Source organism: Chlorocebus sabaeus, chromosome 16 (assembly GCF_047675955.1).
Source record: "Chlorocebus sabaeus isolate Y175 chromosome 16, mChlSab1.0.hap1, whole genome shotgun sequence".
In the NCBI taxonomy this organism is placed as follows: domain Eukaryota; kingdom Metazoa; phylum Chordata; class Mammalia; order Primates; family Cercopithecidae; genus Chlorocebus; species Chlorocebus sabaeus.
Genome location: NC_132919.1, coordinates 8073696 through 8096057, shown reverse-complemented (window position 1 = coordinate 8096057; position 22362 = coordinate 8073696). Strand labels below are relative to the sequence as shown.

At 49.0% G+C, this 22362-nt stretch overlaps 2 protein-coding genes across 2 annotated transcripts; one reads left to right on the top strand and one right to left on the bottom strand.

Annotated features, from left to right (window-relative positions):
* The first annotated feature begins 1036 nt into the window (after positions 1–1036).
* On the top strand, positions 1037–22294 carry CTC1 (CST telomere replication complex component 1). The gene is made up of 23 exons (XM_008010284.3): positions 1037–1130; positions 5850–6013; positions 11554–11791; positions 11941–12152; positions 12646–12790; positions 13815–14099; positions 14198–14326; positions 14870–15102; positions 15229–15406; positions 15500–15700; positions 17123–17249; positions 17680–17794; positions 17928–18252; positions 18340–18429; positions 18686–18879; positions 19469–19557; positions 19652–19826; positions 20148–20225; positions 20680–20824; positions 20920–20984; positions 21234–21399; positions 21498–21624; positions 21791–22294. Exons 1-23 carry the CDS (start codon positions 1098–1100, stop codon positions 21928–21930), a joined length of 3654 nt encoding a protein of 1217 aa, XP_008008475.3. The 5' UTR covers positions 1037–1097; the 3' UTR covers positions 21931–22294.
* On the bottom strand, positions 7663–7996 carry LOC103242353 (cytochrome c oxidase subunit 6B1). Its single transcript, XM_008010283.3, is given in 2 exon segments — positions 7663–7825; positions 7827–7996. Coding segments are annotated over 2 exon segments (264 nt in total). The 5' UTR covers positions 7968–7996; the 3' UTR covers positions 7663–7702.
* Positions 22295–22362: the final 68 nt, after the last annotated feature.

The window sequence follows — 22362 nt, the reverse complement described above, 5'->3', positions numbered from 1 at the left end:
CGTGGTTTCTCCCACAAATCTGTCTTGAATTGACGTTTGTGAAAATACATTCTGTTCCCCATCCCCGCGGGGACAGTTAAGTAATGACATCAGTTACTTAAGGCCATAACGCAAGCATGTGAAAGGTGTACTTTGGAGGCATTACGACGAAGCGCTTCTCTGGCAAGATCAAGGTGACTGAAAGATGCTTAGAAGTCATCCACCAGGCGGGCTGTGTTTGAGTTCTTGAGCCCTCCATGTGAAGGCCTGCGGGATGCCGGACAGGATGTCACTTAGAAGGGAGACGGAGGCTGGGCGCGTTGGCTACCGCCTGTAATCCGAGCACTTAGCCCGAGGCGGTTGGATCGCTTGAGCCCAGGGGTTCGAGACCAGTCTGGGCAACAATGCGAAACCCTGTCTCTAATGAAAAATACAAAAATTAGCCGGGTGTGGAGGTGCACGCCTGTGATCCCAGCTACTCGGGCTGAGGTGGGAGGATCGCTTGAGCCCGGGAGGTCGAAGCTGCAGTGAACCGAGATGGCGCCGCTGCACTCCAGCTCCGGCGATAGAGCGAGACCCCGTCTCAGAAAAATCAGAGAGGACCAGGGGCGGTGGCTCACGCCTGTAATCCGGCACTTTGGGAGGCTGAGGCGGGTGGATCACTAAGGTCAGGAGTTTGAGACCAGCCTGGCCACAGAGTGAAACCCCGTCTCTACTAAAAATACAAAAAAAAAAAAAAAAAAAAAAAAAAAAAATTAGCCGGGCGTGGTGGCAGGTGCCTGTAATCCTAGCTACTCAGGAGGCTGAGGCCGGAGAATCGCTTTAACCTGGGAGGCGGGGGTTGCAGTGAGCCGAGATCGCGCCACTGCACTCCAGCCTGGGCGACAGGGCCAGGCTTCGTCTTTTTAAAAAAAAAAAAAAAAATCAGAGAAAAGAGACAGGGGTATCGGGAGTTGGGATGGTGCACCGAGGCGCCCCGCAGTCTCCAGGGTGCGAGGTGGTAAGCAGCGAGAAGGAGCTAGAGGTGGCGACGAGACCCGCCCACCGGTGACGTCACCGAGCGCCCCCCCCGCCCAAACGAGCACCCGCACCTCCCGGGGACCGAGCTCCGGCGCATCATGGCGGCTGGCGGGGCTCAGGCGTCTTCCTCCGTGAGTGCTGCTATTCGTCCCTTGTTCCTTTTTTCTTGTTTGTCACAGATATTCTTTCTCTTCCTATTTCCTCTGCCTTGTCTCTGTGGGCTCGCTGGCCGCGTCCGGACTATGGGTGAGGGGGTTGTGAGTCGGTCGGCTCCTGCCTCTTACTGGTTCTGCGAATGTTTATTCCCTCATTCACGCGGCGCCCACTGTGAGCCTTAAACTGGCCTCCGTGCACTCTCTAGGGTTTAAGCCCGGTGGGAAACCAGGAGCAGGTTAATGGGGGAACTATGGGGCTGTGGGTTCCTGGAGAAGACCCTTGACGGAGCTGCAGGGGAAAAGGGCAATCATAATAAGAAAAAGCGTCTGAGATCCAAAGTGCGTGTAGAAGGCAAAAAGCGCCGAAAGGGGCCGGGTGTGGTGACTCACGCCTATAATCCCGGCACTTTGGGAGGCCGAGGCGGGAGAATCACTTGAGGTCGGGAGTTGGAGACCAGCCTGACCAACATGGTGAAACTCCATCTCTACTAAAAATACAAAAAATAGCCGGGCATGGTGGCGCGTACCTGTAATCCCAGCTACTAAGAAGGCTGAGGCAGGAGAATCGCTTGAACCTGGGAGACGGAGGTCGCAGTGAGCTGAGATTGTGCCACTGCACGCCAGCCTGGGCAACAGAGCGACACTCCGCCAAAAAAAAAAAAAAAAAAAAAAAAAAAAAAAAAATGCGCCGGAAGGGGTTTCAGGACGGAAGCAAACACATGTTCAAAGGCAGGAGGATAGAGCAGGTGTCTGAAAAACTCAAAAGTTCAATTGAATGGTGGTGGAGGGGTCAGAACTGACAGTTTTGTACCTCTTGCTGAGCAGCGACTTTAATATGAAGGTAACTGGGCGTGGTGGCACACGCCTGTAATCCCAGCTGTAATCCCAGCTGCTGGGGAAACTGAGGCTGAAGAATCGCTTGACCCTGGGAAGTGGAGGTGGCAGTGAGCTGAGATCGCACCACTGCACTCTAGCCTGGACGGCAGAGCCAGACTCCATCTCAAATAAATAAATAAATAAATAAATAAATAAATAAATAAATAAAAAGATGTTAAGAAAATACAATCTAAAGGATTGGGTTTGTTTTTTTTTTGTTTTGTTTTGTTTTGTTTTGTTTTTTTGAGAGACGGAGTCTAGCTTTGTCACCAGGCTGAAGTGCAATGACACGATCTCGACTCACTGCAACCTCTGCCTCCCAGGTTCAAGCGATTCTCCTGCCTCAGCCTCCCAGCTAGGATTACAGGCATACAGGCACGTGCCACCATGCTCAGCTAATTTTTATTATTATTTTTTTTTAGTAGAGACGGGGTTTCACCATATTAGCCAGGATGGTCTTGATGTCCTGACCTTGTGATCTGCCCGCCTCGGCCTCCCAAAATGCTGGCCTCCCAAAATGCGTGAGCCACCGCACCCAGCCAGGACTGGGACTTATGTAGGGAAAGGTAGGAGTTAAGGAGGACACTTAGGTTTCAGGATAGAACAACTATTTGGTTAAGGGTACTGTTTGCTAAGTTAGTGAACATAACACCAGAAGAGTTCTAGATCAGGAGAGGGTTTTGTGAAAGGTTCAGTATTGGGCGTGTGTGCTGCCTGTGGGTTGGCCATGGAGAGTCTGGCCGATGGATAAGACTAAAGCTCAGGAATGAGATCTCAGCTAAAGTAGACATACAGGAACAATCATCATCTGGCCATGGCCGTTAAACCCATGCAGTGGTTGAGATAATTGTGGGAAAGCATATTGTGTTCTTAAACTTCAGCCTGTATTAATCTGAGTCTTTCTCCCTCTTTTTTTTGAGACAAAGTCTTAACTCTGTCACCCAGGCTAGAGTGCAGTGGCACCATCACGGCTCACCGCAGCCTCGACCTCCCTGGGCTCAAGCAATACTCCCACCTCAGCCTCCCAAGTAGCTGGGACTACTGGCTGTGCTACCATGCCCGGCTAACCCAGCTAATTTTGAATTGTTTCAGAGTTTCACCATGTTGCCCAGGCTGGTCTCAACCTTCCCAGGCTCAGGTGATCCTCTCACCTCAGCCTCCTGAGTAGGCACAAGCCAGCATGCCCAGCTAATTTTTCTGTTTTTTGTAGAGACGGGTCTTTGTCTTGTTGCCCAGGCTAGTGGTGAACTCCTGGGCTCAAGCGATCTACCTTGGCCCCACAAAGTGCTGGGATTACAGGCGAGAGCCACCACATCCAGTCTGCTCCATTTTTACTCAGTAGATGAAAACATGAATTTACCTTTTTAACAAAACTTAGGTAATTTCTCCTTATGGCCATGAGATCACTTTGAGAGACAATAGTATTCAGCGCACCAAGCAAAGGATAAGCCATCCGAGAAATGGAACTACAAAAGAATACTGGGAGAGGAAGACAAAAAGCGTGAGAGTCAGAACTTTGATGATGCTGGTGAGGCAACTCTGAATGGTGATTTGGTGTAGTTTCTACAACTCTGACCTTGAATGAGTGTTTGGCTGAGGTGGGCTGAAGGTCAGTGGTAGGACTGTCCATAAGGATGCTGAAGACATCTAAAACTTGAAACCTTGTTTTTTTTCCTTTTAACTTTTATTTTAGATATGGGGGACATGCGCAGGTTTATTATGTAGGTAACCTCATGTCACAGGGGTTTGGTATAGAGATTATTTCGTCACCCCTATACTAAGCATAGTACTTGATGGGTATTTTTTCTGATCTGTCTCTTCCCACCCTCAAGTAGGCCCCAGTGTCTGTTATTTCCCTCTTTGTGTTCATGTGTTCTTGTTATTTAGCTCCCACTTATAAGTGGGAACAAACATGCAGTATTTGGTTTTGTGTTCTTGGGTTAGTTTGCTAAGGATGATGGTCTCCAACTGCATCCATGTTGTAGCAGAGGACATGATCTCATTCTTTTTTATGGTTGCGTAGTATTCCATGGTGTATATGTACCACATTTTCTTTATCCAGTCTACTGTTGATGGGCATTTAGGTTAAGACTGGCTTTTCTAGCTCTTTTCAAGCTCCTTAAGATTAGAAGAATGTGAAGGGCAGGGCCGGGCGCGGTGGCTCACGTGTGTAATCCTAGCACTTTGGGAGGCCGAGGCGGGCAGATCACTTGAGTTCAGAAGTTCGAAACCAGCCTGGCCAACATGGTGAAACTTCGTCTCTACTAAAAATATAAAAAATTAGCTGGGCATGGTGGTGGACGCCTGTAATCCCAGCTACTTGGGAGGCTGAGACAGGAGAATCACTTGAACCCGGGAGGCGGAGGTTGCAGTGAGCCGACATCGCGCCACAGCACTCCAACCTGGGCGACAGAGCAAGACTCCATCTCAAAAAAAAAAAAAAAAAAAGTGAAAGATTGACCAGGATGTTAGTATATGAGCCTTGGAGGACCAGGGAAGGAGCTGTAATGGCTTAGAAGTAGCATTAAGAGAGAAGGATAAAGGACCTACTGCCAAGTGTGTTAAAGCTGCCTGGCACTGGGAGGAGGCCAAACTGGTCCTTTCTCCTAAAGTTACCTACATATAATGGCAACTATGTGTCCAGAATCTGTGTCAGGTATACAAAGATAGTCCGTATCCTCCTCAGGAAGCCCACACCTTTGCTGAAAAGACAACAGAAAACAAATCAAGTGAGGTTGTATCTTGCATATATTTAGCTTGTGGGAAATGCATACATTTGAATAAAAAAAATGATTAAAAATTATACTCTGCCTATGTCCTTTTTATGTACTGTCCACTATTAGGCACTTAGACATAGTATGGCACTATGTCCTATTCATTTTTGGTTTTGGTTTTTTTGAGACAGCGTCTCACTCTGTCACCCAGGCCAGAGTGCAGTGGCACCATCCGGGTTCACTGAAGTTTCAACCGCTCCAGGCTCAGGTGATCCTCACACCTCAGCCTCCCGAATAGCTGGAACCACAGGCGTGTGCCACCACACCTGGCTTTTTGTATTTTTGTAGAGATATGATTTCGCCATGTTGTCCAGGCTGTTCTTGAACTCCTGGACTCGAGCAATCCACCCGCCTTGGCCTCCCAACGTGCTGGGATTACAAGCAGGAGCCACTGCACCTAGCCTGTCCTCTTCTTTATGAACAATTTAAAGGATTGTTCAACAATGTTTTTGTCCATTCTTGCTTTTCAACATACTGACTTTAGAACCAGATTCCATGTAAGATGGGATGTGTACAAGTTTGTTAGAGAAAGGGACAAGACCAAAACTGGATGGCCAGCTGTCTATGGTATGGCTGGACTAAGACTTTTAAGGTTTCTTCAAGTTCTAAACTCCTTTACTTTTGATCTTCATTTCATGTGCCCTCTGGATATACTTTTCTTTTTTTTTTTTTTTGAGACGGAGTTTCGCTCTTGTTGCCCAGGCTGGAGTGCAATGGCTTAATCTTGGCTCACCACAACCTCTGCCTACTGGGTTCAAGCAATTCTCCTGTCTCAGCCTCCCAAGTAGCTGGGATTACAGGTGTGCACCACTACCCCTGGCTAATTTTGTGTTTTTAGTAGAGACAGGGTTTCACCATGTTGGTCAGGCTGGTCTTGAACTCCCAACCTCAGGTGATCTGCCTGCCTCAGCCTCCCAAAGTGCTGGGATTACAGGCATGAGCCACTGCACCCGGCCAGGATATTTTTTTCTAGTCCTTTATTCTTCCCAAGTTTCTTTGGTGGGCTGGATAGTCAAGAGGATTTAACTAAATTCACTTTCCTCAGGAACAAGCCTGGCTTGAGGATGCTCAGGTCTTCATCCAAAAGACCCTGTGTCCAGCTGTCAAGCAGCCTCATGTCCAGTTGACTCCATTGGTAATTGATTGTGTGAAGACTGTCTGGTTGTCCCAGGGAAGGAATCAAGGTTCTACACTGCCCCTCAGCTATAGGTAAGGAGAGGTGGCGGTTGTGGGGACTGGGCAGGGGCGGGTACTGAATTCATGATTGAAAAGTAAGGTTCTGTAGTTAGAAAAAGGGCAAGTGAGAGAGTGAGCAGAGGACAAGGTAGTCTACACATACCCCTTCTGCAGAGCTTTTCCGTTCTAACACTATCAAGCTTTCCTTTTCCTAAAGTTCTCCCGAATTGGCTTAAGATTAAAGAAAAGGAGAAGAAGAGGGGAAGAGAGAAGGAAAATTTGGAAAAAGAACTCTCAAAGTGGGAAAAGAGGCTAGCATTATCTTTAGTTTGTGTATTAAGAAACAAAGATACAGAGAGCTGTTTGACATTACCAAGTGCAGATCATTGTGTTTAAGATGTCAGTTTTAGGGCTTCCGAGGGGGGGGGGTGTGTATGTATGTGTGTGTATATATATGCATATATACATATATGTGCGTATACATATGTGTGTGTATATGTGTGTATATATATGTATATATACACATTTTTTTTCTACACTATCATTTCCAAAAGTGTTCTAGGCAATGTTAGTAAAGCACAATAAAAGGGGTTCATAGCTAAGTAAGTGTGAGGGAAATTGAATATGATAAAACTTCGCTGGGAGAGTCATAGGGTTTATTAACATATTAGAGGCTATGACAAGTCCTGCAAAAGAAGCCTATTTATCGCCTCATAGAAGTAATCACTATCAGCCAGGCACAGTGGCTCACACCTGTAATCCCAACACTTTGGGAGGCCGAGGCGGGTGGATCACCTGAGGTCAGCAGTTGGAGACCAGCCTGGCCAACATGGTGGAACACCGTCTCTACTAAAAAAAAATACAAAAATTAGCCGAGCATGGTGGTGGTCGCCTGTAAAATCCCCAGCTACTCGGGAGGCTGAGGCAGGAGAATCGCTTGACCCTGGGAGGCAGAGGTTGCAGTGAGCTTAGATTGCACCATTGCACTGCAGCTGGGTGACAAGAGCAAAACTCCATATAAAAAAAAAAGTAATCACTATCTTGTAGGTGGGATATATTATTCCAATAAATATTTTAATATTTTTACTACATATGCATCTATCCTTAAGCAATATAATGTAGAGTTTTGCACACATGTAGACCTTAAATAAATGTTACCATACCCTATTTAAATACCCTCTGCAATTTGTTTTTCTTTTTTTTTTTTGAGACAGGGTCTCGCTCTAGTGCAATGGTCCAAACATGGCTCACAGACTTTACCTCCTGGGCTCAAGCAGTTCTCCTGCCTCAGCCTCCCACATAACTAGGACCACAGGTGCATGCCACACTGGTCTTGAACCCCTAGGCTCAAGCAGTCTTCCTACCGTGGCCTCCCAGGGTATTATAGGCATGAGCCACTGTGCCTGGCCTGCTTTTTTTTTTTTTTTAAGACGGAGTCTCATTCTGTTGCCCAGGCCGGAGTGCAGTGGCACGATCTCGGCCCACTGCAACCTCTGCCTCCTGGGTTTCAGTGATTATCCTGCCTCTTGAGTAGCTGGAACTGTGCGCCACAATACCAGCTAATTTTTGTTTGTTTGTTTGTTTGTTTTCACTTTTCCAATGAGTTTTTATTAGCAGTAAGAGATGATTTAGGATCCCAGGGTGGGGGTCACTGGGTACTAGGTCCCCCTTCACCATCCTGGGAGAAGGACGGAGAACAGAGGAGAGGGAGGTGCAGCCAGTTCAGATCTTCCCAGGAAACGTACCTTCCGCCCGTTGGTCGTCCCAGTCTATGACCCAGGATGTGGGGCAGAGGGACTGGTACACACACTGGTACCATTCGCACACAGAGATAGCGCCTCCTTTTAGTGGTCATTGCCTTCTGACAGCAGTGGAAGTCCAGGTAGTTCTGCCAGCAGTTCCTGGTCTGGTTCTGGTTGGGGAAGCGGCTGTCAAAAGGGGCAGTCTTGTAGTTCTTGATTTTGGTCTCAGTGTCTTCTTCCGCCATGGTGCCGAATCCTAAAGGCACCCCAGATGCAACTTAATTTTTGTATTTTTTAGTAGAGACAGGGTTTCACCACATTGACCATGCTGGTCTCAAATTCCTGACCTCAGGTGATCCGCCATCTCAGTCTTCCAGAGTGCTGGGGTTATAGGTGTGAACCATTACCCCAAGCCCCTACTTGCTTTTTGTGCTTAACGTTATACTTCTTTTTTTGTTTGTGGTTGTTTGTTTGTTTTTTGTTTTTTGAGACGGAGTCTCACCCTGTGACCCAGGCTGGAGTGCAATGGCATCATCTCAGCTCACCGCAAGTTCCACCTCCCAGGTTCAAGTGATTCTTCTGTCTCAGCCTTCCAAGATGCTGGGATTACAGATGCCTGCCATCACACCTGGCTAATTTTTGTATTTTTGCAGAGATGGGGTTTTGCCATGTTGGCCAGGCTGGTCTCAAACTACTGACCTCAGGTGATCTGCCCACCTCAGCCTCCCAAACTGCTGGGATTACAGGCATGAGCCACCGTGCCCGGCCGATAGTGTATATGCATATCTTGAGCCTGTGTTTACCTTGGTTAAAAATTATTTTTATTTATTTTTGCCTATTTGGTAGGTATTAAATGATATTTTTGTTTTGTTAATTCCAAAATAAATTTTTTTTTTTTTTGAGACGGAGTTTCGCTCTTGCCCAGGCTGGAGTATAGTGACCCAGGCTGGAGTGCAGTGTCGCGATCTCTGCTCACTGCAACCTCTGCCTCCCGGATTCAAGCAATTCTCCTGCCTCAGCCTTCCAAGTAGCTGGGATTACAGGCGCTTGCCAGCATGCCTGGCTAATTTTGTATTTTTGGTAGAGACGGGGTTTCACCATGTTGGCCAGGGTGATCTCAAACTCCTAACCTCAGGTGATCCTCCCTCCTCGGCCTCCCCGAGTGCTGGGATTACAGGCATGAGCCACTGTGCTTGGCCTAATTCCAAAGTAATTTCTGAGGGTACTCGTACACGGGTTATTTTTTTTCCTTTTTATCATTTTATTTCACTGGACTGTTTTTCCTTTCTTTTCCTATAATTCTTGTCCACGTCCGTAACACTTAAGATTACTTTTTTTGGCTGGGTACGGTGGCTCACACCTGTAATCCTGACACTTTGGGAGACTGAGACGGGCGGATCACGAGGTCAGGAGTTCGAGACCAGCCTGGCCAGCATGGTGAAACCTCGTCTACTAAAAATACAAAAAATTAGCCAGGCATGGTGGTGGGCGCCTGTAATCCCAGCTTCTTGGGATGCTGAGGCAGGAGAATTGCTTGAACCCAGGAGATGGAGGTTGCAGTGAGCTGAGATCACGTCACTACACTCCAGCCTGGGCGACACAGCAAGACTCTGTCTCAAAAAAAAAAAGGAGACAGTTCTCTCTGGTTGCTTTTTCTTGGACCTTCAGATAAGTAGGAAAACACAGAGAAAGAACATGGACTTTTGAATGAGACACGCCTGGCTTTGCCACCCATGCCTCTGTGTACTGAGCCTCTGACTTTCCCCATTGATGATGTTTACAGAGTTTTGGGGAGAAGAAAATTCAATATTGAGCCTGACCAGACTCCGTATAGTATAGTGTAGACAGCAGGGACCAACATGTGTTAGTTTCTGTCTTTGCCCTGTGTCTTCTCCAAAGCCATTAGGGAAAGAGACCAGATGCGGAAGGGGAGTGGCCTTCTAGAACAGCATTCTCTCTCCCTTTTTTTTTTTTTGTTTTTGTTTTTGAGACGGAGTCTCGCTCTGTCGCCCAGGCTGGAGTGCAGTGGCGCGATCTCCGCTCACTGCAACCTCTGCCACCTCCCGGGTTCACGCCATTCTCCTGCCTCAGCCTCCCTAGAAGCTGGGACTACAGGCGCCTGCCACCACACCTGGCTAATGTTTTTGTATTTTTAGTAGAGATGGGGTTTCACCATGTTCGCCAGGATGGTCTCGATCTCCTGACCTCATGATCCGCCCACCTCGGCCTCCCAAAGTGCTGGAATTACAGGCATGAGCCCCTGCGCCTGGCCCATTCTCTCTCTCTATTTATTTTTTTTTTAATTTTTTTTTTTTTGAGATGGAGTCTCGCTCTGTTGCCCAGGCTGGAGTGCAGTGGCCGGATCTTAGCTCACTGCAAGCTCCGTCTCCTGGGTTTACGCCATTCTCCTGGCTCAGCCTCCCGAGTAGCTGGGACTACAGGCACCCGCCACCTCGCCCGGCTAGTTTTTTGTATTTTTTAGTAGAGACGGAGTTTCACCGTTTTAGCCAGGATGGTCTCGATCTCCTGACCTCGTGATCCACCCGTCTCGGCCTCTCAAAGTGCTGGGATTACAGGCTTGAGCCACCGCGCCCGGCCTCTCTCTCTTTAATAGTCATTTGTGCATAATGTTCTTGAGTCCAACAGGGAGGATTAATTGTGATGGTTTATAACTCGATCCTTTTCATTTCCACTGAAAAAAAGTCATGGGGGCCGGGCACAGTGGCTCATTCCTGTAATCCCAGCACTTTGGGAGGCTGAGGCAGATGGATCACCTGAGGTCAGGAGTTCGAGACCAGCCTGGCCAACATGGTGAAACCCCCTCTGGAGAAGGTTCAAAGTTTCGGTCTTGATTTCCCTCCAGCCTGGGTGAAAGGGTGAGACTCTGTCTCAAAATAAATAAATAAATAAATAAATAAATAAATAAATAAATAAATAAATCAGGGGAATGCAAGCAAGTGAGAATAATGGTATTACAGAAAAGTGAATTTATCACAACTTTAATAATTTAACTATTATTTGTATCACATCCAACACCCACATCTCAGCCTCAGCTTCCCCCCTAGTCTCTAGTACTGTGCTATTCTAGACTAGAAAGGAACTTGGCTGGCTGACGTCATTGTAGTTGGACCCTTAGATGTCTAAATGGTCCCATTAAGTTCTCTCTGGAGCTAAGAGCTGAGATGCTTTCAAGAGAATTGCCTTTGTTATTTACAAAGTGTTCTCCCCACACATTCATTTCCTCAGGCCACTCATGCATTCCTATTTCATTTCTCTGGGTCCTCTCCCTGGCACCATCTTGTGGAAGATACTGTTCGGCACAGAATTGGACTCAGGTCCCATCCTTACTTTCTTTTTCCTTTTTTTTTTTTTGAGACAGAGTCTCACTCTGTTGCCCAAGCTGGAGTGCAATGGCTTGATCTCAGCTTACTGCAACCTCCATCTCCTGGGTTCAAGCAATTCTCCTGCCTCAGCATCCCAAGAAGCTGGGGTTACAGGTGCCCACCACCATGCCCAGCTAATTTTTTGTATTTTTAGTAGAGATGGGGTTTCACTATGTTGGCCAGGCTGGTCTCAAACTCCTGACCTCAGGTGATCCACCCACCTCGGCCTCTCCAAGTGCTAAGATTACAGATTCAAGCCACTGTGCCCGCCTGCATCCTTATTTTCTTAGGCCTTTAGCCCCAGGTTTTACCCCTTTAATCAAACTCACCTCTTAGTCCATGTTCCCCTGCAACCTTTCCTTGGGCTCTTGAGGGTTTGTCAGGGTTGAGGTTTACCTACTAGGCTTGGACCTGTCTTTGCAGGACCTCTGTTCCCTTCACTCTACAGCTTCGTCTCAGTACAGGACCTCAAGACTCACCAGCATCTCCCATGCTGTAGCCATCTGTCCTGGAGCAGTAGTGCATACCAGGCCTGGGCCCAAGAGGCTGGACCAAATGGGAGCCCCCTGCCCCGAGAGCAGCTGTTGCTTTTAGGGACACTAACAGACCTACTGGGGGATTTGGAACAAGAGTGCAGGAACGGAAGCCTCTATGTGAGAGATAACACTGGCGTCCTGAGCTGTGAGGTGAGTGGAAGGTGGAGGTCAGATGCCTCAGATCCTAACAAGAATGGTGTCCAAGGATCAAGACAATTAAGTCTCTGAGGAAACAGGCGGGGAGGTGGGTGGATAGGGTGCTAAGGTCCTGATTAACCCTTGCTCTTGGTCTTTTTTAGCTCATCGACCTGGACCTTTCTTGGTTGGGCCATCTTTTTCTGTTCCCCCATTGGAGTTACCTCCCTCCTGCCAGGTGGGATTCCTCAGGGGAGGGGCACTTGGAGCTGTGGGATGCCCCTGTGCCAGTGTTTCCTTTGACCGTCAGTCCTGGCTCGCTCACTCCTATCCCTGTCCTCTACCCAGAGAGTGCTTCCCGCCTGCTCAGGCTCAGGTAATTTCCCCCTTTAGGCATGGCGGGGGCACTGTGAAATTGGAGACTGATGGTGGGTCAGTGGAGGGAGAGAAAGAAGGGCATTGATAGTAATATAGACGGAATGTTCCAAATCAAGGGAATTGTGGGCTTTGAATATTAAGAAGGTAAAGAGAAGGGTTTTTCGGGGGATCTGTGCCTTATCTGATGGGGGCAAGAGAATTTTGAAGGTTTTTAGCATACCTAGCTTTGGGCTGTGGACATTTTGTATCACTACCAGGTTATTCTTTACTGTGGAAGGGACAGCATTTATAGGGAAAAAGAAGAGAAATAAAGATGACTGCTTCTTTTTTTTTTTTTCTTTTTTTGAGACGGAGTTTCCCTCTTGCTGCCCAGGCTGGAGTTCAATGGTGTGATCTCAGCTCACTGCAACCTCTGCCTTCCAGGTTCAAGTGATTCTCCTCCCTCAGCCTCCTGAGTAGCTGGGATTACAGGGCTTTTTCTTCCTTCTTAGAAACAAGCTCAGAGGTGTGCAGCGAAACCTGGCTGGGAATCTGGTTCGATTGAGTGCTCTGGTGAAAAGTAAGCAGAAAGCTTACTTCATCCTGTCTCTTGGTAGATCACACCCAGCTGTCACCCACGTGTCTGTCATCGTGCAGGTGAGGATTGGGGTCATTTCAGCCATGGAAGTGGGGAAGGGTGTTAGAACTTTCAGTAGGAAAGATAACATCGTAGGAGAAGCCATGTAGGAAAGGAGGACAGCTGGGGAAAGCTGTTTTCTGGAATAGCGCTGTTGGGAGAAGATTCCAGGAAATGTTTGTGCATAGAGGAAATAGACTTTCCGCTTTGCAATTCACTTGAGCACACAGCTCTTAGATTGTATGTGACCTTTTAAAAAACTGCCACACTCACTTGTGGAAGATGACCAAAGAAATCGCTCATCTTAATACCATTGAGACATTGAATACAGGCATTAAAAAAAAACAACAACTTGGTACTTACTGTTGACTCTTTTTGCATCAACTGGTACAATTTAATTTTCATCATTTCAGCTTTTAGACTCAGGTGCATGTGCTTGTTTATTAGCTGGGGATATTTTGTGATTCTGAGGTTTGGGGTATGATCGATCCTTTTACCCAGGTACTGAGCATAGTACCCAAGGTAGAAATTGTAACTCATTAATTTTTATTCTAACCATTGTTTTATGACATATAAGTATCTGAATAATGTTTCTTTTCCTTTTTATAAAAAATTTTAAAATATGTGTATTTTGTAGAAATAGGGTCTCAGTATGTTGGAAAAGAACAGTTTGTCATACTTCCCTTGATATCAGTCCCAATACTGGATACATATCTACTCAGTACATATGGATTACATGAATGAATGTTGTTTGTGTGTTATGGGGTGGGATAGGGCACACTTTTCTCAATGGAATATTTATGTATTTTGAAGGAAGTTTTAGGGATGGTTTATATGTTGAGGAAGTGGTTAGGAAATATTTGGCATCTCCTGTGAGAGAGGAGAGACGCTAAGGTTTAGTTGGCAGACATAAGGAAGATGGAGAAGTGAGGAGAGATTCACAGGGGGCAGGTCTCTGAGTTTAAATCGTGAGGGAAAGGGACTCTGGCAGAGCAGCAGTGTTGGGGTCTCTTGTGCCACATTGCCTGTCTCTGCACAAGCCAGGTCCCTGCCCAGCTGGTGTGGCACAGAGCCCTTCGGCCTGGTACAGCCTATGTGCTGACAGAACTGCGAGTGTCCAAGATCCGTGGTCAGCGCCACCATGTTTGGATGACCAGTCAGTCCTCCCGTTTGTTGCTGCTGAAACCAGAATGTGTGCAGGAGCTGGAACTGGAGCTGGAAGGACCCCTCTTAGAGGCTGATCCCAAACCACTCCCCATGCCCAGCGTTTCTGAGGACGAGAAGGATCCAAAAGGTCTTGTCCGGTATTCTAGACTCCTATCCTATTCGGTGAGCACAGGGAGCGATCCTAGAGCTTGAGGGGCCGGAAATGGGGGTCTTCAAAGAGGAAGAAAGTAGCGGTCAACTGGACCTCGGCCTGTTTGCAGGGAGCAGTCACTGGCGTGTTGAATGAGCCCGCTGGTCTCTATGAGCTGGATGGGCAGCTGGGGCTCTGCCTTGCCTACCAGCAGTTCCGTGGCCTCAGGCGGGTGATGCGACCAGGAGTGTGTCTGCAGGTATGTGAGATCAGGGCTGATAACGAAAAGAGACCTCTGCAGCTTCTCTTAGCTTCATGGGCTCCTTTTCTGCAGCAGGGTGGTTATCTAGACATAGAGAAATAAAAAGTGTGTGTTGGGGGCCACTTTTGTTAAGGATAACTTGGACGGAAGTTTACATCAAAAAGGAGCAGAGTCTTGGGCACTGTGAGGAGTTGTGGCCAGAGCATCTCCTGTACAGAAGGGCCTTTCACCTGGAGGAGTAGATGGCTGAAGCACAGGTCTGGGGCCGGGATGATCTCAGGCGACCTGGTGAGAAGCCTCAGCCATGTCTGTTCATCCTGGAGCCACCCAGCCCACAGCAAGACAGAGTGGAGCTCATGGGAGATGAAGGCTGACCGCAGTGGGAATGGGTTGTAATGGAAAGCAAGGCCAGCCCACGTGGGAGAAATTGTTTTCCTTCTTCCTGGAACCCAGGCAGTGGCAAGGTGCAGTGAACATTTCCTGGGTTCATTGAGTTGGGGGCTTCATCTCCACTTTTTCATTTTCTCTGCTTTCCCCCAGCTCCAGGATGTTCACCTGCTCCAGTCAGTGGGTGGGGGGACAAGAAGGCCAGTGCTCACCCCCTGCCTCCGTGGCGCCGTTCTGCTTCAAAGCTTCTCTCGTCAGAAGCCTGGAACTCACTCATCCCGTCAAGCCTACGGGGCCTCGCTGTATGAGCAGTTGGTGTGGGAACGTCAGTTAGGACTTCCCCTCTACCTGTGGGCTACCAAGGCACTGGAGGAGCTGGCCTGCAAGTGAGGAGGCTGAGGGCCCAGGGCGGGGAGGCAGTGGGAGTAGCACACTTCCTTGGCAAGGACAGCGGGATTCTTGAAGAGACAGGCTCTTCAGGGGAAGTGACTGCGCTGCTTTTCCTGGCCAAGGCTGTGTCCCCATGTGCTGAGACACCACCAGTTCCTGCAGCATTCCTCTCCTGGGAGCCCCGGCCTGGGACTGCAACTCCTGGCTCCTACCCTGGATGTTCTAGCTCCGCCAGGCAGCCCTGTTCGGAATCCACACAGTGAGATCCTTGAAGAGCCACATCACTGTCCCCTCTGGAAAGTATGAGCATGTGGGGGAAGGATGGTGGCAGAACACCAGAGGACACCTGGGGCCCACGGGACACACACCCGATTTCTCTTCCCTCCTTGACAGTACACTCGGCTGCAGACTCCCTCCTCCTTCCCCACTCTGGCCACCCTGAAAGAGGAAGGACAGCATAAGGCCTGGGCCTCCTTTGACCCTAAGGCCCTTCTGCCCCTCCCGGAGGCCTCCCACCTGTCCAGCTGCCAACTCAATCGCCGCCTGGCTTGGTCCTGGCTCTGTCTGCTGCCCTCTGCCTTCCACCCAGCCCAGGCAAGTGGGACCCTTGCAGGACTCAGGGGACTTCCTTTTTTTGTCATGCTTGTTGCCACGACCCTAGTCTCGGTTACTATCATTTTTTTTGTCATTTTGACTACACTAGCCTTCTAAGCAGACCACTTCATCTGTTGTTGGCCCCTCCAGTTCATTCTCTCTGCAGCAACTAGAAAGGGAGGATATGCCAGGCACAGTGACTCATGGCTGTGATCCCAACGCTTTGGGAGGCTAAGGCATGAGGATCACTGGAGCCCAGGAGTTTGAGACCAGCCTGGGTAGAGACCTTGTTGCTACAAAAATTTTGTTTTAATTAGGTGTGGTGGCACGTGCCTAGGGTCCCAGCTACTCAGGAGGCTGAGGTAGGACCGCTTGCGCCTGAGAGATCAAGGATGTAGTGAGCCAAGATCACACCACTGCACTCTAACCTGGGCAACAGAGCACGACTCAGGAAAAAAAAGGAAGTTAAAAAAAAGTGAAACTTGTATTACAGAACTCTCTTGTTTAAATCCTTTTTTTCAAGACAGGATCTTGCTCTGTAGCCCAGGCTAGAGTGCATTGGCACGATCATGGCTCGTTGCAGCCTCGACCTCCCAGGTTCAAGTGATCCTCCCACCTCAGCCTCCCAAGTAGCTGAGACTACGGGCGTTCACCACCATCCCTGGCCAATTTTCTTTTTTTATTTTTTTGGAACAGGGTCTTGCTTTGTCACCCAGGCTAGAGTGCAGTGGCTCTATCTTGGCTCACTGCAACCTTGCCTCCTGGGCTCAAGCAGTCCTCCCATCTCAGCCTCCCGAGTAGCTGGGACTATGGGCATCCATCACCACGTCCAGCTAATTTTTGTGTTTTTGTAGAGATGGGATTTTGCCATGTTTCCCGGGCTGGTCTTGAATTCTTGGACTTGAGTGATCTGCCTGCCTCAGCCTCCCAAAGTGCTGGGATTACAGGCATGAGCCACTGCACCCAGCCTGGGTTAATTTTTACATTTTTTGATTTTTAGAGGTGGGGTCTCTCTATGTTGCCAGGCTGATTTCCACCTCCTGAGCTCAAATGATCCTTCTGCCTTGGCCTCCCAAAGTGCTAGGATTACAGGCGTGAGCCACTGTGCCCAGCTTAAATTCTTTGCATGCCTCTCCCAGTGCATATAAAGTAAAATCAAACGTCTCATTGTGTCCTATGAGATCCCGCATGGCCTCTTACCTGTAACCTCTATTTGTACCCTTTCTCTTCTACAAAATGTGCGAATGCATGTGTGTTTTTTTATGTTTGTCTTCCTCACTTGAATATAAGTTCTTTGGAATCAGAGACATGTCTTTTTTGTTCACTTTGTAGCTTTACCATGTAATACAGCATCTGGCAAATAGTAGATGCTCAGTATTTGCTGAATAAACATTTGGTAACTCAACCTTCATCTTCTTGCAGGTTTTACTTGGGGTTCTGGTAGCTTCGTCTCATAAAGGTTGTCTGCAACTTCGGGACCAAAGTGGCTCCCTGCCCTGCCTGCTCCTGGCCAAGCACTCTCAACCCCTCAGTGACCCACGGCTGATAGGTTTGGAGTTCAGATGTGGAAGGAAGATGGTGGTGGGGTGGTGGTTCTCACAACCAGGGGATCCTGGGAGGAAAAGTCTGCTGGGATTTACTAGAGATGCTGAAGTGACACATGTCAATCAACAACTTCTGGGAGACTGGTATGGCAGGCGGAGAGCAGGAGCAAGAGGACCCCTAGCCAGAATTTCCAGCACGCATTTCTCCACCATAGCTCCTAACATGCACTCCAGGATTACAAGTGTGTCTCCTACATTCTTAGTTTGGAGAGAAGGTGTCACCCCTCTAAGGTGGGGGTCAGGTGTGGGCTTTCATGTCATGTTAGGGCAGCAGCTCTGGCCTGGGATGGGCAGTGAGACCGGTAGGATGGTCTGCCTCGCAACCCACCCCACAGGTCTCCTTTCTTGTCAAGATAGAAAACTTTCTTCCTCTAGGCTGCCTGGTGAGGGCAGAGAGGTTTCAGTTGATCATAGAGAGGGACGTGAGAAGCAGCTTCCCTTCCTGGAAGGAGCTGAGCATGCCAGGCTTCATCCAGAAGCAGCAGGCCAGGTTGGCTGCTTGGGGTCATGGTTGTCCTGAGTCTGGGGGGAAGGAAGGGCCTGGTGAAAGGAGTGGGACTCGGGGGACCAAAATACCCAATGCCTGCATCACTAAGAAATCTATTTCTTGTCTCTCCCAACAGAGTCTATGTCCAGTTCTTTCTGGCTGATGCCCTGATCCTGCCTGTGCCCAGGCCCTCCCTTCATTCAGCAACACCCTCAATACCTCAGACAGATCCCACCAGCCCGGAGGGATCCCACCTAGGACAGAGCCGACTCTTCTTGCTCTGCCACAAGGAGGCCCTCATGAAGCGGAATTTTTGTGTCTCTCCAGGAGCAAGTCCAGAGGTGCCCAAGCCCACCCTCAGTTTCTGTGTGTTGGGGAGCTGGCTTGGGGGCACCCAGAGGAAGGAGGGGACTGGATGGGGGCTACCCGAGCCCCAGGGAAATGACGACAAGGATCAGAAGGTAAACTGGGACTCCAGGGACCCAGGACCTGACCTGTGCCCTGAGTCTCTGGCTGGGACCCCAGCACTTTGCTCTCCATCCTCACAGGTTCACCTCATTTTCTTTGGCGCTTCAGTCCGCTGGTTTGAGTTCTTGCACCCGGGGCAAGTGTACCGACTTGTAGCTCCTGGCCCCCCTGTGAGTGCCCTACTTCATCATTCCTTTCCCCAGAAAACTTTTTTGGGGTTGGGGTCTAAAGAGGGCATGCCAGTGCCTGGTCACTCTCTAGGCCTTCTGGAAGAAGGCTGGACTTAGATATACCAGAAAGCCTGTGTGTGTTGACACACTTCCTTCTCCATGTTCCAGAAAGAACAAAATTGGGTCAGAATATTTTGTGAACCTCCCACTGGACTAGCACACACTCACAGGCAGTCGTTTTCCCATTTCTGTGCAGACACCAATGTTGTTTGAGAAGGATGGTTCATCCTGCATATCTCGGCGTCCTCTGGAGTTGGCTGGCTGTGCATCCTGCCTCACTGTCCAGGACAACTGGACTCTGGAGCTTGAAAGCTCTCAGGACATCCAAGATGTGCTGGATGCAAACAAGGCATTGCCTGAATCCTCACTGACCGACCTGCTCAGTGACAAGTAAATGTCCACCAAGCCCCTCTGGTTAATTTGGCCACTTTTTCTTCTCGCAAGCTAGCTGGGTTTGGTGAAGACTTCATTTTCTTTTGCAGTAGGTATTTCTTTTGTTATTTTTTTTTTAGACAGAGTCTTGCTCTGTTGCCTAGGCCAGAGTGCAATGGCCTGATCTCAGCTCACTGAAACCTCTATTTCCCCTGTTGAAAGGATTCTCCCACTTCAGCCTCCCAAGTAGCTGGGATTATAGGGATGCATGGCCACCACGCCCAGCTAATTTTTTTGTATTTTTAGTAGAGACAGGGTTTTGCCATGTTGGCCAGGCTGGTCTTGAGCTCCCACCTCAGTCTCCCAAGTGCTGGGATTTAGGGGCGTGAGCCACCTTGTGCGGGTTTCGAATGATCTGCCACAACCCTCTTTTTCCCATAGGCCTTGTTTCTCTTAGTGTGCAGTGTGGCGGAGCTCAGGGCTTTTCAGGACTTTATATATGAAATTCTAGCAGATACTTTAGTTCCATTTTCTGCCTTGTATCTGACTGTCTCCACTCTGTGCTTTCTTATGCCTCCATTCACAGTGTATTTCCCTGACCTTCCAGTCTCACAGATTCGTTGGTGTCCTTCTCCGCTGAGATTTTGTCACGGACACTGTGTGAACCCCTTGTGGCCTCTCTCTGGATGAAGCTGGGTAATGAACCTTCCTTTGTGGGGAAAGTATGAAATAGAGTGATGGGCCTTTGTGGACTTCACAGATCCTACTAACACCCACCTTCCTTCTGTAGGGAACACGGGGGCCATGAGAAGGTGTGTGAAGCTAACCGTTGCTCTTGAGACTGCTGACTGTGAATTCCCCCCTCACCTGGATATATATATCGAAGACCCCCACTTGCCTCCCTCACTAGGACTCCTTCCAGGAGCCCGGGTCCACTTTAGCCAGCTGGAGAAAAGGGTTTCCAGGTGAAGATGTGTAGTGTCACCTGCCTCCTCTTGCTACTGATGTAGCTCTCTGGAATGTTCATCCCTGGTTAACTTTGCTGCAGCGACCCCTTCTCTTTCATACAGCTTTCCATATATCAGTCTGCCATTTGTGCCCAGTACCCTCATGAGGTATTGCAGTCTGGTCCTCCTCCTAGTCTTCCCCTAGCTTTGGTAGGGCCATGGCCAGGGTATGTCCCTCAGGGGGAGTGGCCAGTCTGTGGTGTTTGATCTCTGAGTCCCAGCTTCTACCCCAGTTTGCCTTGTCTTCCTGGTCACTCACTATTCCTCTTCCACTTGCAGATCTCACAATGTTTATTGTTGTTTCCGGTCATCCACTTATGTGCAGGTCCTGAGTTTTCCACCTGAGACCACCATCAGGTCAGTGCCCAGACCCCAACCCCTAAACTTCCTGGCTTCATATCTGCATCTCCCACATGTCCCTGGTTCTGAAGATTTTGCCATCACTACAGTCTTCTCCAATCCCAACGAGATGTTTTGAGTCAGAGGAGCTCCTCTACCCCAAATAAAAAATGCTCTGTGCCTATCATTGTACCCAGAATCATTTAGTGTTCTAGGCTTTTGAAGGCTTTTCAGTCTAACATGCAAATATTTCTTGGCTAACATCATGGTGTTCAAACCCGAAAAATAACCAGTGACTATCAGAGATCAGGAATTAAAATGGGGGCAGGAGATAGGGCTTCTAGGAGTGCATGGAACCCACTGCTGTCCCCATGCTGTTGCCCTGTATGTCCTTCTAGACCCACCCTGCTTTCAGAACCCCTTTGCCTGTTCTGTTTCTTGACCCCGTGTCTGTCTCTCTGTATTTATTTAGCGTTCCCCTGCCCTACATCTACCTGGCTCAACTTCTGCAGGGTGGTCAGTCCCCATTCCAGGCAACTACCTCTTGCCATATCGTCTCCGTCTTCAGCCTTCAGCTCTTCTGGGTGTGTGCTTACTGTACCAGCATCTGCCCCCAGGTAAGGGAGGGAAGGAACAGGCTGAACTGGGTATGGAGTGCCAGAGAGATGCGATGGGACCGAGAGGACTTTTCCAACCACTGTCTTCATCCCAGGGAAAGTGCAGTCGCCTGGGCCCCCCGTGCCCTGCACAGACATCTGTAAGCCAGGCCACCATCAGGTGAGAGCACAAGGCAGGCACCCATTGTGCCATTTTCTTATTAGACCACTTTGTCTATCTGCAATTTCTACATTAGCATAATTCCTGGCTCATGAGAATTGCTGAATATTTTTGGAACGAATGAATGAGGGTAAGCTCCTAAATCTTTGAGCCAAAGACTGCAAACAGTGGGGAGGGAGGCATGTTGGGTCCGGGGTATTGGCAAACTGGGTTGCTGTAGGCGTTTGTATTTCCTCCTGCTCCCCATAGGCTCCTGGTGGAGGACGGGACTGCCGAAGCCGTGGTGACCTGTAGGAATCACCATGTAGCAGCAGCACTAGGGCTGTGTCCTACAGAGTGGGCCTCCCTCCTGGAGTCCGTGCGAGTGCCGGGCAGAGTGGGCTTGCAGTTTGCAGGGCCTGGAGCCCAGCTTGAGGTGTGATGTGGCTGGGATGGAGGGACTCAGTATACCCAGATTCCTGGGCTTTTGGCAGAGGATTTAGGAGCTAGTTAACCTTGACCTTCTTTTTCTAGTCCTCAACCAGGGTTGATGAGCCTATGACCATGTTCCTCTGGACACTTTGTACTAGCCCCTCTGTCCTCCGTCCTATTGTGCTTTCTTTTGAGCTGGAAAGGAAACCGTCTAAGATCGTCCCATTAGGTAAGGTTGGAGATGGGGGGATCATGGTAATACAGATAGATGGGTCCCTGGGAGGAAGAGGGATGAGAGACAGATGGGGAATTTCTGGAGTTAGGGAGGAGAATGGTGGGTAGGAACTAAAAGCCACATGCCTGAGATGTGTGTTTTTCTTCTCTTCCCACCTCAGAACCTCCTCGGCTACAGCGATTCCAGTGTGGAGAGCTCCCTTTCCTGACTCACGTGAACCCCAGGCTCCGATTGTCCTGCCTTTCCATCCGAGAGTCAGAGCACTCCAGCTCTCTGGGGGCCCTTGCTTCCTCCTGTTAACTGAACTGCAAGGATGGCCTGAGAGTCCTTCCTTGCTAAAAACCTGAAGGCCTAGGTCCTGGCTCCTCCCCCTACTTGCCCTGTGATTGAACCAAGGACTCCAGATTCACAAACCGCTACGCCACTATAATTTCCCTTTGGTGTTCTGGTGCCAGCCTGCCTTGGCAAAACTGTGGAAACAAGAAATCACGGCACTATTGATATTTCCTCTGACTGGGGACAAGGCATGTGTATTCACAGGTGGCCCTGAGCACCTAGGTTCTGACTTTGTGGCCGGAGCTAAGGGAACAAAAGACTTGCTCGCTGTGGGGATGATGGTGACAGGCCCATTGACCTGCAATGAAGCCCTCTGGTGCATTTCTCACTGGTACTCATCTCTGGGGTCCCAGACCTCCTGACTCCTAGTTGTCCACCTCCTAGGAACTCCTAGTC